Here is a 15,914-nt window from a genome sequence, read left to right on the forward strand (position 1 = left end):
ATATATATATATATATATATATATATATATATATATATATATATATATATATATATATATATACATATATATAGACCGCTGGATGCCGAGAAAGGTGGAGAAGGATGCAGTGAGACGGTGAAGGCAGTGCGCCTACCGGATCTACGCAAAACATCGCGGTGGCTGGTCCACAGTTATTAAAGGCGGTCGGAAGACAGCGGGACCTACCGAGGGTAGTAGCCCTGTCTGAGCAGCTCGATGCTATAATCGAGTTTGCGAAAAGTCGCATCAATGCAACGAAGTACTTTTTTTTATTATTCTCGCTTATTTTCCGTCGGTCTAGTTCCGCCACTGTTGTTGTGCCAATCACCGACGCCCGAGAGGCGACTCCACCCGGGACCCTAACTTACGACCCGTTGATTAACGGACCGGCGCCAACGGCTTTACTTCCTCATGCGTGATCCCAGAGATTTTTCGCCTCAGAAAATCTCCCGGTGTCGGATTGAATCTAGACCAGTTGGGTTGGTTGTGAGTGGATCACTCCACCCCACAACCATCGACACCTATGTCGGCGTTGGGATTCGAACCCGGGCGGCTCCCGGGCACCAAGAAGCGTTTAATCCCAAACAGCCCTCAGACCGGCGAAGGAGTGGCGCAAACAACTCCCAAGGGGCAGAAGGCTCCAGGTAACCCATGGGTAACGGTTCCGGGAAGGAGAAGAAACCAAAAAGTGGTGGCCAAAAAACCGTAACCGGTCACAAATCCTGCGACGAAGTCAAGAATCAGGGCGACGCAGTCATCCTTAAGACAGAAGAGTCAAAGTACTCGGAAGTCATTAAGGTAATGAGAGGCGACGCGAAGCTTAAAAATCTGGGGGCGCATGTGCGTTGCATCCGCCGATCCCGCAGGGGAGAAATGATCGTTGAGCTCCGCAAAGGAACCAAAAACAAGGGCCCAGCCTAGAGGCGCTTGGAGACGGGGTGCAGGTTTGGGCGCTCACGTCGCAGGTAACCCTACAGGTTAAATACCTGGACGAGGTCACCAAGGCATGCGAAGTCGCGGATGCCCTCAAGGAGCAGCGCGGAGTAATTGTGGCCTCAGAGGCAATTCGACTGCGCAAAGGCCCAGTGGGGACCCAGGCCGCCACTGTCAGGCTTTCGTCGGTGGACGGAAACCTGGCGCTAAGGGTAGCGAAGCTCAAAGTGGGCTGGTTAATGTGCCCTCTCAGCATCTACGAGCCGCTGGAGGTCTGCTTCCGATGCTTCGAGCAAGGACTCAAGTCCTTTAGCTGCAAAGGGCCTGACAAGAGCTCCCTATGTAGGCAGTGCGGTGCTGCCGGCCACAAAAGTAAAGACTGCGGAGAGCCCCCGAAGTGCTTGGCGTGCGTCGGAAAGCGTGACCCAAAGCACTTAATGGGAGGCCCGAGGTGCACGGACGGTAAGCCGACTAGCAAGGTACGGGCATGAGAGTGATACAACTAAACTTGAACCACTGCTACGCGGCTCAGCAACCGCTATACCAAGCAGTCACTGAGTCGTTGTCGGACATCGCGATAATCTCGGACCCCTACCGTATTCCTTCCGGAAACGGTAACCGGATTTCGTACGGATCCGGTATGGCGGCAATATGGACGACGAGCCGGTTTCCGGCTCAGAAAGTAGTGTCAATCTCAAACGAAGGATTCGCGGTTGCCAAGTTGAACGGAGTGTACTATTGCAGCTGCTATGCTCCGCCTCGATGGTCTATCGAGCAGTTCGCAAGGATGATCGACCGAGTCACCGTGGAGCTGATCGGTTTATCACCGTTGGTAGTGGCGGGCGACTTCAACGCATGGGCAACCGAGTGGGGAAGGCGACGCATAAACCAAAGAGGCCGGATCTTGTTGGAGGCTTTGTCAAAGCTCAACATAGATCTGGCCACCTGGCGGTGTGTTATAGTGTAGAACGTAAAATAAGACTGCATGCGGCGAGTAGAAATAACACTCCAGCTCCCCGCGGGTGGAAGATACCACATTTCAATGCAGAGGTATTTACGTAAGCAATAAGACGAGAACACGAGGCGAGCAGAATTCGTCCCCCGAACGCTGATCAACTTGTTGCCATACTTTCGCGGGCGTGTGACGTCACCTTGCTTAGGAACCGCCAGCCAAGACATTGGTTACCCGAAGGATAACGCCTATAGGATGGTGATGGCCAAGACCAAGGGTGCGATGGCACCCGCACAAAAATCACCAGTGGTGCTTGAGCGGATCATAGAGGGACTCTTTCCACGCCACGAGCCAAACCCTTGGCCTCCGGCTGGTGAGTCACTTAACCGACGCTCCAGTATCTCAAACTCAGACCAGAGGTGATCGGCCAACCTGCCGAACACCCAATATATGAGTGACGACGTTAGCCGCGTCGAGGTACAGAAGGCGGGATTGGTTACGAATGAGGAACTCATCGTGATCGCCAACTCCCTGGAGGTGAGCAAGGCACCGGGCTTGGATGGGATTCCGAATCTGGCTGTGAAGAAGGCCATCAAAGAGGCCCCCGGACTATTTCGAGAAGTCATGCAGAAGTGCCTGGATGGCTCTACATTCCCAGCGAGATGGAAGCGACAGAAGCTGGTCTTATTGCCGAAGGCAGGGAAACCACCTGGTGACCCGTCGGCATACAGACCGATGTGTCTGCTCGATACGGCGGGTAAGGTGCTCGAGAACGTTATTCTCAATAGACTGGTTAGGTACACCGAAAATGCAAACGGTCTGTCGAGTAACCAGTTCGGCTTCCGAAAAGGCAAGTCTACGGTGGAGACTATCCTGTCCGTCACCAAAACAGCAGAGGTAGCACTCCAGCGTAAAAGATGGGGCATTTGATATTGCGCAATCGTCACGTTGTACGTGAAGAACGCGATCAATAGTGTTAGTTGGGACTTCATAGCCCACTAGCTTCGGAAACCAGACATTCCGGTGTCTTTGTACAAGAGTGCTTGAGGAGAAACAGTCTCCCAAAGAGTGCATTCCCGGCTAACTAGGTACTCCATTCTGTCGTCCTATTTAGGGAAAGGCAGCAAGCGACCAATCAAAAATCGACATTTGCGTTTCCACATTGTTCAACAATTTTCAATATTACAATAGTTTGAACAATCGGATTACAATTTTCTGCATTTGGACGGGTGCTTAAATGATTTTCCAATCGATTGCTGCAAAAATGACAGAAATCGGTTGGAAACTGACTGGGTTTAAAACGTTTGAAATTGGACAATTTTTGTGACGCTCTCGATGTTTTCGGTTTTGAAATTGGATCCCTGTATTGAAATTGGGTCCCTGTAATTGTTGCCGTAGAACGTATTCTACGTCAAAAATAAAGAAAATTAGAGCTAACATTAAATGTTATTTTTGGGTGTTATACAGGTCGGACTCGATTATCCGGAGCTTCGATTATCCGGAATTCGATTATCTGAATTTTATACTCGATTATCCGGAATTTTATTGTTTTGGTGTCCTTTTCAATTTTTATTCCGAAATTTTGCCTTTACCATCCTTTCTGGCATATTTGTTACCATTTAAGTCACTTCCGGCATGTTTGGGACATGCTCGAATTGAGTGAAAATAATCAATGTCCAATTTATTTTTTTTTGCTTCTTAAGATTTTACCCTCTTTCGCCTCAGAAGTAACTTCTGGTTACGCCACTGCATCATACAAGTAAAATAAAGAAAAAAAATATTTATTTTATGTTCGTTAATCGCAAAATTTCAGTATTTTTGTGTGATTCGATTAGCCGGAAAACTCGATTATCCGGAATGAAAATTTTTTTGATGTTCCGTAATCGAGTCCGACCTGTATACGAAATATGCTATGCTTGTGCTATTTCCAAACCTAGGTAAAATTGATTTCCATTTCCGGATGAAATTGCTTTTACAAAGGCATTCCAAACTGGTCGTACATTTCTATATCAGAACCACATTAACAAACGAGTACACAGCTAACCTATGATTGATAACATCCGGGAAAATGTTCCCTCAACGCACGGAATGCTTCTCGCTAGTTTTCTGTGCCAGTCCACTCGATATAACCGCGGCCATGATGCGTATGACTTTCTCAATGATTTGCGAGAATTCGTTGCTGTCACAAACCATAAACGTGATTTCCGCCGTTCGCAAACGCCAGTTAAGCTGCCGAGTAAAGTTCCTTCGTTTTCGAGTGTGGCTGACGGTACTGAGAAAAGCTAATTTGAAGTATGTATACCGAACAGTGTAATTTTATGTTGGTTATGACTGTTTATGATAGAAAAGAAGTACTACTTTTCAGCATTTGATTTAACAATATTACCTTTTTTCTAGCTACACATACCTGCATAGAAAACAATAGAAAGAAACTGTAAATTTAAGAACTGTGTTACGCCAGTTGAACCAAAATCATGATGAAAATTCATATTTTTGTTTGCCATCGTTCTAGTAAAGCGTCCGTTTCAAATGTGGAATAGTGGTATTGATTGCCCGCAAGTGACCACGCGCCTCCAATTGTTCATTTGTTGATACCCTATCAAATTCAGAATTTGTTTCCCTTGAACGCATACCTTTACGAACTTATGAATTGTTAGGTTAGAAGCACCGACACTTCGGAAATAGACGTTGAAATGTAAATTACGAAACCGGGCTGTTTTTCTCGCATTTTAATCATTGTTCGTCATACATTATTCATGTGTTTGCTCATTGTATTAAATAAAATGTTCTAGGAAATATTAAAAAAAACTGCGTCTGTGGACGCGGTTTTCTATAGCGCGAAATTCCTTGAAGCGCTACGAGCGTTGTTATTAATACTTGTAACAGATGTTCTTTTGTCTGCACTCCTCTTCTATGGTAGGTTCGTTCTAGACAGGTAGGCGTTAGGTTCAACAAAGGACTATACTCATGTTTCCTGCTTGTTTTTGTCTTATTATTACTCAAGAATCGTGGAGTTAAGCATTCTGCTCCGGTTGATTATTATGTTTGGCAAAAGGAAACCTTATGACAAAAGTATTGTTAGCAAGTACATATTTGTAAATGTTCCTTTCAAGCATCTTAATTCTGAAAGCCTTTTTTTACTGAACATTCTGTAGAACAGCGTTCAAAATGTGGGAACATAACAACGTGGAAAAACTGTAAACTGTTTGATTATGGAAATAGACATTATGTGTTTAGAATGCGATGGTTGGATCATCAAAATCATAGATTTTACGGGCATTTGGTTTAGTTTATAATGAATATTTTTTTCATTTTAATTTCGTAGCTGCTTTGCAAGGTAAATTGTGATTAGTTCGAATTTTAGTAGAGAGTCAGACTCCCGCTCTCTCCCACTTTGACCCTTCCCTCACGCTAAAATTTAAAAAAAAGTCAGACCCGATCCAAAGTTGAATGAAATACATACACCTCTCCAGGCAATTAAATTGTCGATATTTGGAAGAAATAACTAACAAGGGTCGGTAAAGAAGAGCAGTAGAGTTAATAATCGTTAAGGGAAGGGTAAAAAGTTAAAAATATTCGTTACCTTTCATTCCGTAACAGTCGTTAGAGATGCACAGGTAAACTCGGTCTCAGACAATAACGATTGTAACACTTCGTTTTTTCCTTCTCTAACCGACCGTAAGGACGTAGCCGGCACCGTTATAGATCTATACAAAGCGAAAGCTATTAAATTGTTGTACATTGAAGATGGTAAATTAATCTCAAATAGCCATCTTCGTGTGGTGCTTTGTGCAACACTGCGTTGTAGAAAATTAAAAGTTGCCAAATCAGTTTCTGTTAATACGAAACAATCGTACTGAAAATGTTGAATTCTTCCGACATAATTGATATAACTGTAGTGGTTACCTAGGTTACCAGTTTTGCGCGTAAACAACTGCAGAGGATATCTGGATAACCTACTACGACGGGCTGCGGCTACGTTCATTCATGATAATGTGTTTCATTCATGATTAACAGTGTGATGAATATGGGGCATCGTGAGATGAATAATTGAGCAGTGATTCAAGTTTTGAGATTGATATGGAAGCGTTGTGAAAAATGGTTTGTTTTACAAAATTCACGATAAATTTAGTTAATTTTACTTAATATACAATAGGGTTTGCAATCCCGGGAACGATTTCCCGGGAAATAGCTTTTCCCGGGATTCTCGGATCCCGAAAACAAAAATATTGATTCCCCGGATTCCTGAGTTCCGCGAAAAATTTTGTATGATTCACTATAGTTTCTTATGCAATATTGCAATAAAATTAAATACGTCAAACTGGTGCGACCTGAAAAAAATCATTTTATAAAACTTAAAGTCAGTTATAGTATTTCAACGTAAAAATCATCTCTGCACGTTAATTAGTAATCCTTCAAATGCTCTAAGACTGACTTATTTTGACTCGTATTAAACTGATTATTTACTATTCTATCGTTCGATGTTCTCTGATTGGGCTGAAATTCTCAGCGTTTGTTTGTCTATTCAAGGTAGAAAGTTTTGCAAAATTTCAATTTTTTTCATTGAGGTTAAGTGGGGTAAAACGGCCCTTGAAAATGATATGTCCAAAAACGTCTCAATACTAAAAAGTGCAATAACTCCTGCTAGACTTGATGGATTTTCCTAAAATTTTTTGGTATTATTCTACACTAAGACTACTTCAAAACGCATGGTCACAATATATGGCAAAGAGGTATATTGACGAAAAAAACGCATTTTTCTTTTAAAAATTGTCAATTTTCAGGGTCATCCTACTCTTTTCAGCATCGCTAGAAAAAATATCTGAATATGGCGTTTTGTAGAGCAACTCAAGAGCTTTAATGTCATGTATAAGCCAAGTGTGCCAAATGGGGTAAAACGGCCCTAGAAGGTTTTTTTCAAAAAAAATCACAGGAGGGTTGTGTGCAAAGCCACGACCGCGAGGTTGAAGTAGAATACTTTTACACAGCTCTACTTACGGCTGCACATTAACCTACGGCCGGGCGAAACGGTTCACGCCGCTTTTCGCGTTTAGCCTGGCAGAGGCCTAATGTGCACGGCCAACACAATAGAAAGGTGTTTTCACATTGAAAATTAGACACGGCTTTACTGGAGTAAGTGTTGGCAAATGCATCTACCGCTTATACCGCCGCTATCGTACGAAAGCGCTTCGTTTCATGTGGGGAATAATATCAACAACGAAAAATGACGCGCGTCTAAGCACACCCGAACTGTTTCGCCATGCCGCTTCCATTTACTTCCTTATAACATCCGCCTCATGGAAGTACCGGCTGCACTTACCGCTGAGGCTGTTACCATACTGCTACTGGTACCCAAAACTATTAACTCTTCAAATTAAGTGTTTTACTTGTTCTCAAAAGAACAATTGTTCAATTCCATATCGGATATAATGCAATCGCAGCTCTGTAATATTACCGACAGTAATATTCTTCTGAACAAAATGATCCAACTTTTCCATTAGATGAAGTGCCGGCTGTTGTACTGCAAAAATCTCGCCCGATCGCTCGCGTTGGCGTTCGTTCTCAGGCAGAGGCCTGAGACGTGGTGACCAACCACAGGGCTGTTTTGTTTAATTTGTGATTTGTTTAATTTGAAGGCAGCCACAGGCGCAACCCGCTGATATATTCTGTTACCGCTGAGTGCTGATATCTGCTGCTGCTGCTGCTGTCAACGTTGTGGACGGTCCATCCAGCTCACCTTCCGACTAATGAATGTAGCTAGTTTTCCCAAAAACACTCTTTCATAGCCGAAGGGTGCTACGAAATAGGCCACGCCCTATCAGTTCAGTGGTTCCACTCCCTAATGTTCTTCAGACAAATTATTCCACAATCGCGATTGATTTTTGTATCCAGCGAATAAACACCGATGGTACTCTCACACACGCAACGGTTTTAACCCGTATCTTATTGCGGTTTGTAACACCAAGCGATTTCGTTTGCTCGCTGTTGCGTGTTGCATCATGTTGCAATTTGGCAGCTGTGAGACGACGAAATTCTGTTAATGCTGATTGATTGAATCGACTTCATATTAGCTCTGCATAGTCGAACTAACTGCTTTTGTGAATGCGTTCTAACAGGGCAGTTTATTATTCAAGGCCGTTTTTGCTGATCGCAGCCTTTGCGCTGCCCCTACAGTGGGAGGTTTACTAAATAAAGTAAAAATTAGACAACTACAACAGAATTTGATTGCATCCCGCACAGAATGTCTGCTTATGTTGATGCCAGAAAACTATTAACCTTCAATTATTTTTTTATTTGCCTTGAAAAAAAGCATTTTGCGGTTCAAAATCGGTTGCTAATTACAACCTTTGAGCTGCCCTAGCATTGGGGGAATTAAGATACCCCGACAACATGCACTGTGGAAGCCATTTCACATTCAGTAAATTAGACGGGTGCGACAAATTTAAATTGCTATGATGCAACACAGAATGCTTGCTTGCGTTGACAAAAATCATTAACTTTCAATGACTTCTTTATTTGCCTTGGAAAAGGCGTTTTGATTTCCAAAATTGGATTTTCTGATGGCAATCTTCATGCTGCCCCAACACGGGGGGAATAATGGCAGTCTGGCGACACACGCTGAGGAGAACCGCACTGCTTCTGAGACGTGATGACCAACCACAGGGCTAGTGCTGCTGCTAAGGAAGGACGACTGCTGTTGTCGCTGTCTAGAACTATTATGAGCGGCTCCGGCTGAAACAGGCTCTTATATAGGCCAAATAGCTTGTTTCCAATTGCAAGGTATACGATCCTGTCGACCGTGCTTGGGAAGCAAGCATAAAACGACCAATCAGAGGTCAAATTTTTCGTTTTGACAAGGCTTGACTATTTTCAATAGTACAATAGTGTGAATAATAAAATTACAATTATCTTCTTTTGGGAAGAATCTTAGAAGATTTTCCAATCTATTGCTGCAAGAACGAAAGAAATCCATCGAATACTAACCGATTTATTAGCATTTGAAATTGGACATATTTTTCACTTTTTTCGGTTTTAGATTTTCATTTCACATCCCTATGTAGCCGAACTTCCTGAGAGAAGTATTCTACTTCAAAACCGTCAAAATCACTAAACTCACTATAGTTCCTGCTAATCCTAATAGATTTTATTGAAAATTTGGATTATCATTGTATCTTACCAGAACTACCTACTTCACCAGAAGATACGCAATTTGGGGTAAAACGTTCCTTGAAGATTTTTTTTTCGAAAAAAGCCGTAAAAATCATCAAAACTGCAAGAACTTGGGTTAGACTTGATAGATTTACTGAAAATTTAGATTATTACTCGAAGTTAATACGAACTTAAGGGCGAAATGACAAAAGTGACAAATAGATTTACATAACGAAAAAAAAAAAATTCTTGAAAAATACTTGGCGATTTCCGGGGTGCTATTTTCTTTACAGAAAAGGTCCAGCGCCCGAAGTAAGCATTTTATGAAACAACTAAAGAGCTTTTATTTGATATCAAATCCAGATGCATCATTTGGAAACTGATTAAAAAAGACTAAACTTTTTTTTGACTTTTTACTAGGTTTCAAGAAAAGCATCAAACCTTGTAAAAGACGATATCGATGAGACGGTTGCTGAAAGACTGCAATATTTCCAGTTTTGTTGAAGCAAATGAAGTAAATTATTGTTTGAATTTCATGTTCATCTTTTTAATTTAATTATTTTTATTTTATTGTCATCGGTCTCATTCTACGCTTTTTTTTCCAGAGTGTTGGCCAAAAAATCATGTTACTCTGGTTGCTGTTGTATCAATGAAAATTAACAATCATTCAGAAAAATCACGAATTCGAATACTAATGCTTTACAATTTATACTCTTGATGTTCTTCAACGTTCATCAAAGCACCATCAGCAGGGAATCGTGCAAATAACGATTTTATTTGCTCAACGGATAAGTAGGAACTCGGTTGGAATTATTTATTTTCGCAACCGTCATATCGATAATATCTTTTACCTTGTTTGATGCTTTTCTTGAAGTCAAGGAAAACTTTAGTCCGTTTTAGTCAGTTTCCAAAAGATGCATTTGGATATTATGCCAAATAAAAGCTCTGTAGTTGTTTATAAAATGCTAACTTCGGGTTCTGAACTTTTTCTGTAAAGAAAATAGTACCCCGGAAATCGCCAAGTATTTTCCAAGAATTTTTTTTTTTCGTTATGTAAATCTATTTGTCACTTTTGTCGTCTCGCCCTTAAGTTCGTATTAACTTCGAGTAATGATCTAAATTTTCAGTAAATCTATCAAGTCTAACCCAAGTTCTTGCAGTTTTGGTGATTTTGACGGCTTTTTTCAAAAAAAAAAAAAAAAAAATCTTCAAGGAACGTTTTACCCCAAATTGCGTATCTTCTGGTGATGTAGGTAGTTCTGGTAAGATACAATGATAATCCAAATTTTCAATAAAATCTATTAGGACTAGCAGAAACTATAGCTTAGTGATTTTGACGGTTTTTTGAAAAAAACCTTCTAGGGCCGTTTTACCCAATTTGGCACACTTGGCTTATACATGACATTAAAGCTCTTGAGTTGCTCTACAAAACGCCATATTCAGATATTTTTTCTAGCGGTGTTGAAAAGAGTAGGATGACCCTGAAAATTGACAATTTTTAAAAGAAAAATGCGCTTTTTTCGTCAATATACCTCTTTGCCATATATTATGACCATGCGTTTTGAAGTAGTCTTAGTGTAGAATAATACCAAAAATTTTTAGGAAAATCCATCAAGTCTAGCAGGAGTTATTGCACTTTTTAGTATTTAGACGTTTTTGGACATATCATTTTCAAGGGCCGTTTTACCCCACTTAACTTCAAGGAAAAAAATTGAAATTTTGCAAAACTTCCTGCCTTAAATAGACAAACAAACGCTAAGAATTTCATCCCAATCGGAGAACATCAAAACAACATGCGGTTGCGCCTCTCGCGAACTGGCTCTTAAAATGCAGTTTATTTAAAAAACTCACAACAGCATAGCAAATATATTTAAAAGAAAAAAGAAATAGCGAATAGGTTTGCACCGCTCAAGTGAACAGTAAATATTTACTGTAGTGTAAATAACATTTTGTTAAAAAATTCCGTACCGAATATAGCAAATATTTTCCGCGTCCAATGCCTGCCTAAAGCAAGTAGGTATTAGACGAAGCGAATATTTGCTATTTTTGGTACGAATTTTATTTGCACAAAATAAAATCCGTACCAAAAATAGCAAATATTTGCTTCATGTAATACCTGCTTAACACTAAAGAATAGGACACCAGTTTTCAATTAAGTGTAGCAAAAGCTGTAATCGGTGATTTGAAAGTATTATAGAAATCGAACATCAGCGGTGATTCAGCAGACTTGAGCAAAGTTTTACAGAAGGAAATCAAATTTTTGAGCTTAATGGAAAATTGACAGCGGATCTGAAGCGATTGTTTGACGACATGAAGCCCTTTAATTTTCCTCTTCTGCAAAAATATGCTACAAAAATCGATCACGAATTTTTGATGTTAACTTGAATATGTTTTATATTTCATTTGTTTCTCATGCGAATTGAGAATGAAATTTAAACAATTTTTTGTTACCTTTCACTGATCAACTTCATTAAAAATCTCATTTTGCTAAAAAAAATTGTCTGTTCGCGGTTCCCGAGAATTCCCGGGAAATGCGATTTTTTATTCCCGTTTCCCGGGAAATCGATTCCCGGGAATATTGCAAACCCTAATATACAATGCTGAACGATTCCATATGAGCACGTAAGCATGTCTACTATATTTGTTCAATGATTTCGTGAAAATTTGGTGTTAAATCCGTGCATTCTTCGTGAATATCGTCTTAATGAGATGAATAATGGAGCATAATGTGCGGTCGTCAAGCTCAAGCTCAATTTCATTTCAATTTAACCAACCGTCCCTCTTGGCAAATCTCTAACGATTTTTAGTTTCAGATATTCGACAAAGTCCTCACAAGCTACGGTTCCGTAAGCCAATTGACCACTAAACTAGAGGCAGTGCAGATTGATTTGGCGAACGATAGACTGGTGCAGTGTGATTCCGCCACCGAGCGGCGCCTGCTGGAGGAAACGGAAATCATCTTCAACGTTCTGGCTTCGGTGAAATTTAACGAATCCATTCGGAATGCCATCCGGACGAATGTGGCCGGCACCCGAAAGCTACTGCAGTTGGCAGTTAGAATGGAGCGGCTCAGAGCGGTGGTGCACGTGTCCACACTCTACTCCAACTGCCACCGGACCGAAATCGAGGAGAAAATTTACGATGATATTCCAATAAACTACCGTACGCTGCTGGAGGTAAGCAAATGCACAATTGAAGGTGTTTCTCTGAATCGAAAAATCGATTGAATTTGGATGTTTCTATTTCTGTTTAGCTAACAACCTCACTAAGCGAAGAAGAAATGAACCACTTTCAGCACTGTTTTCTGGGACCGCTGCCCAACACGTACACATTTAGCAAAAAATGTGCCGAGGTGATGATTCGTGACGAGTTTTCCCAGTTGCCAATTGGAATTTTCCGCCCACCCATAGGTAAGAGCAAGCAGCGCGCTGATTTCCAGTTGAAACTGAAATTCTTCGCTCTTTACGAATGCTGTGGCGGAACGGTGGGATCAAATGATTTTTGCTAAATGCTTTGCTCTGGTTCGAATTTTTTGTGTTCGGACATAAAGCTGTTGTTTAGATTCCTGCCCAGTTTCAACTGAGTTGCAAAGCGCTTCAAGGCTGTATTCACCATTTTAGAAAAACTTGTTTCTGATGTTAGTTTCAATTGTTAGATTGTACAAATCTTTATAATCTCTAGTCTTTAATATCTTCAAAAACTTTGAATTATTCAAAATCGTCAAGATTCTGAAAATCCGTAAAATCTTTAACGTCTGTAAAGTTTTAAAACCGGTTATTTCTGCATAATCCGTTTAATCGCATTTTGTGAACATTTTAATCCTCCACCACCTTCGTATAACATTTAAAAAATCTAATCTACAACCTTCTCAGTACTGTAATTTTTATTTCCCGTTTGGAGGGTTCCAAGTAATGGCTGCGAATTTTGCTTCCAGTAATTTCCACTTACCGGGAGCCGCTTTCCGGGTGGACTGACAACCTGAACGGACCGTCCGGTTTGTGCATGGGTGCAGTAAAAGGTTTTATACACGTCATTTGGGGCAACAAAGTGAAAAAGGCGAACCTGGTGCCGGTGGATTTCTGCGTCAATGCCATCATCGTGGCTGCTTATGATATAAGGCAAAAGCATTCGAGTTACGGTTCGGTGAAAAGTTTTAATCCGAAACCAACAGAGCAGCAGCTCACAGCGCCTGGCAACAGTAGTCCGATTAAATCGGATGGAGTTCCTCTTTACAATTACATGTATTCGGAGCACAGCTTGACTTGGGGCAAATACATGGAATTGTCCTCGCTCGGTTTCGGAAGCCGTCTGCATCAATTGGTTTGGTGAGTATCAGCCTCGAAATACCATCCGGTCTGTACTGGATCTATTTGCCATGTAAATTTATTTACATTTTTGGTCTCTTGTCATGTGTAGACGTTGATTAAAGATGCAGAAGTAAAATACTGTGGGTTATTTGTGTTTATCTTTGCTTTCAGGAGCTACTCTTATATGATCGTATCGAACCGTCCGCTGTTCCGGATGTTATCCTTGTGCCTTCACACACTGCCTGCCGTTGCGTTGGATGCCTATAGGAAGCTACGCAGAAAAAAGCCTATGTGAGAATGTTTTTAATTCGTTATACGAGTAAGAATTCCATTCCCGAATTTCTGCTTACATGGAAATGTAATTTGATATGGCTAGGATACATACGATGAACATGCGACATAATTCAATAAACACAGCTGCTATCGCGTTTTTGTTTGCCTTCAAGTCACTGTAGTTAGTGAAGCACGAAATCATCGTCATGAGATGGTATCAAGTATCTAGATTCTATTGATTTGTTCGATATACCGAATTTGAAGGCAAATAAATACTCACATACGATAGTCCATCATACCATTCAATTTATACCACGCGCATTCTACAAAACTGAAGACAAGGTGCCAACGAATTGAAATAATTCTAAACTTATGCTCGTAACATAACAGTTAATTATAAGATTATTAATTGTTATATATGCACTCTAACCTTGCAATTTCTCCACTTAGGAAGAATTATTACCGTATGTTGACTATTTATACAACCTATAATCAAAGTATTATTTCCATTATATCTGTGTACCAACATATCGTGAAGGTTAGATATTTTTTGATTTTATAATTTCATCACACCCCGAGGTATGCTGTCATTTTCCAGCATAACTGTTTTGTTATGTAAAATGAAACAAAGGCAGACCTTTATTTGAAGGACAATCTCTTTTACCAGCCGGAATAATTGGTTACAAGTGAAGTTATGAAGGCAATCATCACCTGTTTTAATGACGCCACAGGTTGACTAACTAATGACTCTTGCTTATTTATATCATAGTTATCGCAGGATGGTGCAAAAAACGAACCGGGCATTGGATATGATGGGATACTTCGGGCTCCGGGAGTGGACGGTCCGTAGTGGTAATGTACGCCAGATGCGAAGTTTGCTGTCGAGTGATGAAATTCGCTTGCTGGAATTTGATATGGCAGCCATTGACTGGAAGAAGTATTTCCTAGCATACATTCCAGGAATTCGGCGCTACTGGTGTGGGCATCAGATCCGAAATGAGCAGGCACCATCTAACAAAAGGTTTGTATGCGCTCTAGTAAAACAGTGACGGTCACTGTGAATCATTACATTCAGTACAAAGAAGTTTTATTTGTTTCATTTTCAGTTTAGTTTTTTTTTCTCATGTAAAAATGTTGCTACATTCTTTCAGATTCCTCTACATGCAGCAACTTTTTCATCGGCTGGTGTGGATCTGGATCTGCATTCGGGTCACACGAGTTTCATCCGAATTTTTGCTGAACAATTTGTTCACAATACTGGTTGCGTAACATTTGATGATTTCTGTATGGAACTCCAGCAAGTAAAAATTTGTTGTTAATAACTGATTAAGAATCGTTTCATAGTGAGTCTAATCGAGCGAGAAAATATAGCAATACAGACTGTCACCAAGAACATATGTTTAAATTCAGCTTAATATGTGGTGTGTTCCAGTAGGATCGAAAGAAAAACCGGAAATATTGAAGTTAACGATGATGCATACCCATGGTTATTTTAAATCAGGATCAAACTACTCTTTATATAGTTCTCGAACTTTTTTTTTAGAACCCTCAATGTTTTTTGTAAAAACTTATTTAAATAACTTGAAAAATTTGTTTTTCTATACAGTCTTTTTAGCTCGCTACACTTTTCACAGATTTCGAGAAGTGCAAAACTGGTGAATAGAAAGCACATGTAGCAGATCGGAAATTTGTTCACTAATAGTGGATGCAATTTTCTCTCTGATTGTGGCCGTTTTTTTTTGATTTTATTTTTGGACCGCTCTCATGGGGAATAATACTTGCAGCTAATTATTTTTCTTCCATCATACCATTCAATTTATACCACGCGCATTCTACAAAACTGAAGACAAGGTGCCAATGGATTGACATAATTCTGAACTTATGCTCGTAACATAACAGTTAATTATAAGATTATTAATTGTTATATATGCACTCTAAGCTTGCAATTTTTCCACTTAGGAAGAATTATTACCGTATGTTGACTATTTTTATAACCTATAATCAAAGTATTATTTCCATTATATCTGTGTACCAACATATCGTGAAGGTTAGATATTTTTTGATTTGATAATTTCATCATACCCCGAAGTATGCTGTCATTCTCCAGTATAACTGTTTTGTTATGTAAAATGAAACAAAGGCAGACCTTTATTTGAAGGACAATGCATCAACGGTGCCTATCATACAGTTTAGTTTTTTTTACGAGAGAAACTTATTTCTCCATAAACAGAAATTTTACGGAGTCAGTGGACGGCGAATCAGCCGAAGCGTGCCAAATG

The 15,914-nt window shown here is 40.3% G+C and overlaps 1 protein-coding gene across 1 annotated transcript in view; it reads left to right on the top strand.

Moving 5' to 3' along the window:
* Positions 1 to 15,010, top strand: part of LOC129722689 (fatty acyl-CoA reductase wat-like) — a 31,978-nt gene extending 16,968 nt beyond the window's left edge. Inside the window, exons 2-7 of the mRNA XM_055676347.1 lie at positions 11,869 to 12,231; positions 12,309 to 12,465; positions 12,990 to 13,380; positions 13,534 to 13,653; positions 14,405 to 14,656; positions 14,787 to 15,010. Of these exons, the coding sequence (XP_055532322.1) occupies positions 11,869 to 12,231; positions 12,309 to 12,465; positions 12,990 to 13,380; positions 13,534 to 13,653; positions 14,405 to 14,656; positions 14,787 to 14,904 (1,401 nt within the window). The 3' untranslated portion in view covers positions 14,905 to 15,010. The remainder of the gene's footprint in view (positions 1 to 11,868; positions 12,232 to 12,308; positions 12,466 to 12,989; positions 13,381 to 13,533; positions 13,654 to 14,404; positions 14,657 to 14,786) is intronic.
* The last annotated feature ends 904 nt before the right edge of the window (positions 15,011 to 15,914 follow it).

The sequence above is a fragment of the Wyeomyia smithii genome, chromosome 2 (assembly GCF_029784165.1).
Source record: "Wyeomyia smithii strain HCP4-BCI-WySm-NY-G18 chromosome 2, ASM2978416v1, whole genome shotgun sequence".
Lineage (NCBI taxonomy): Eukaryota > Metazoa > Arthropoda > Insecta > Diptera > Culicidae > Wyeomyia > Wyeomyia smithii.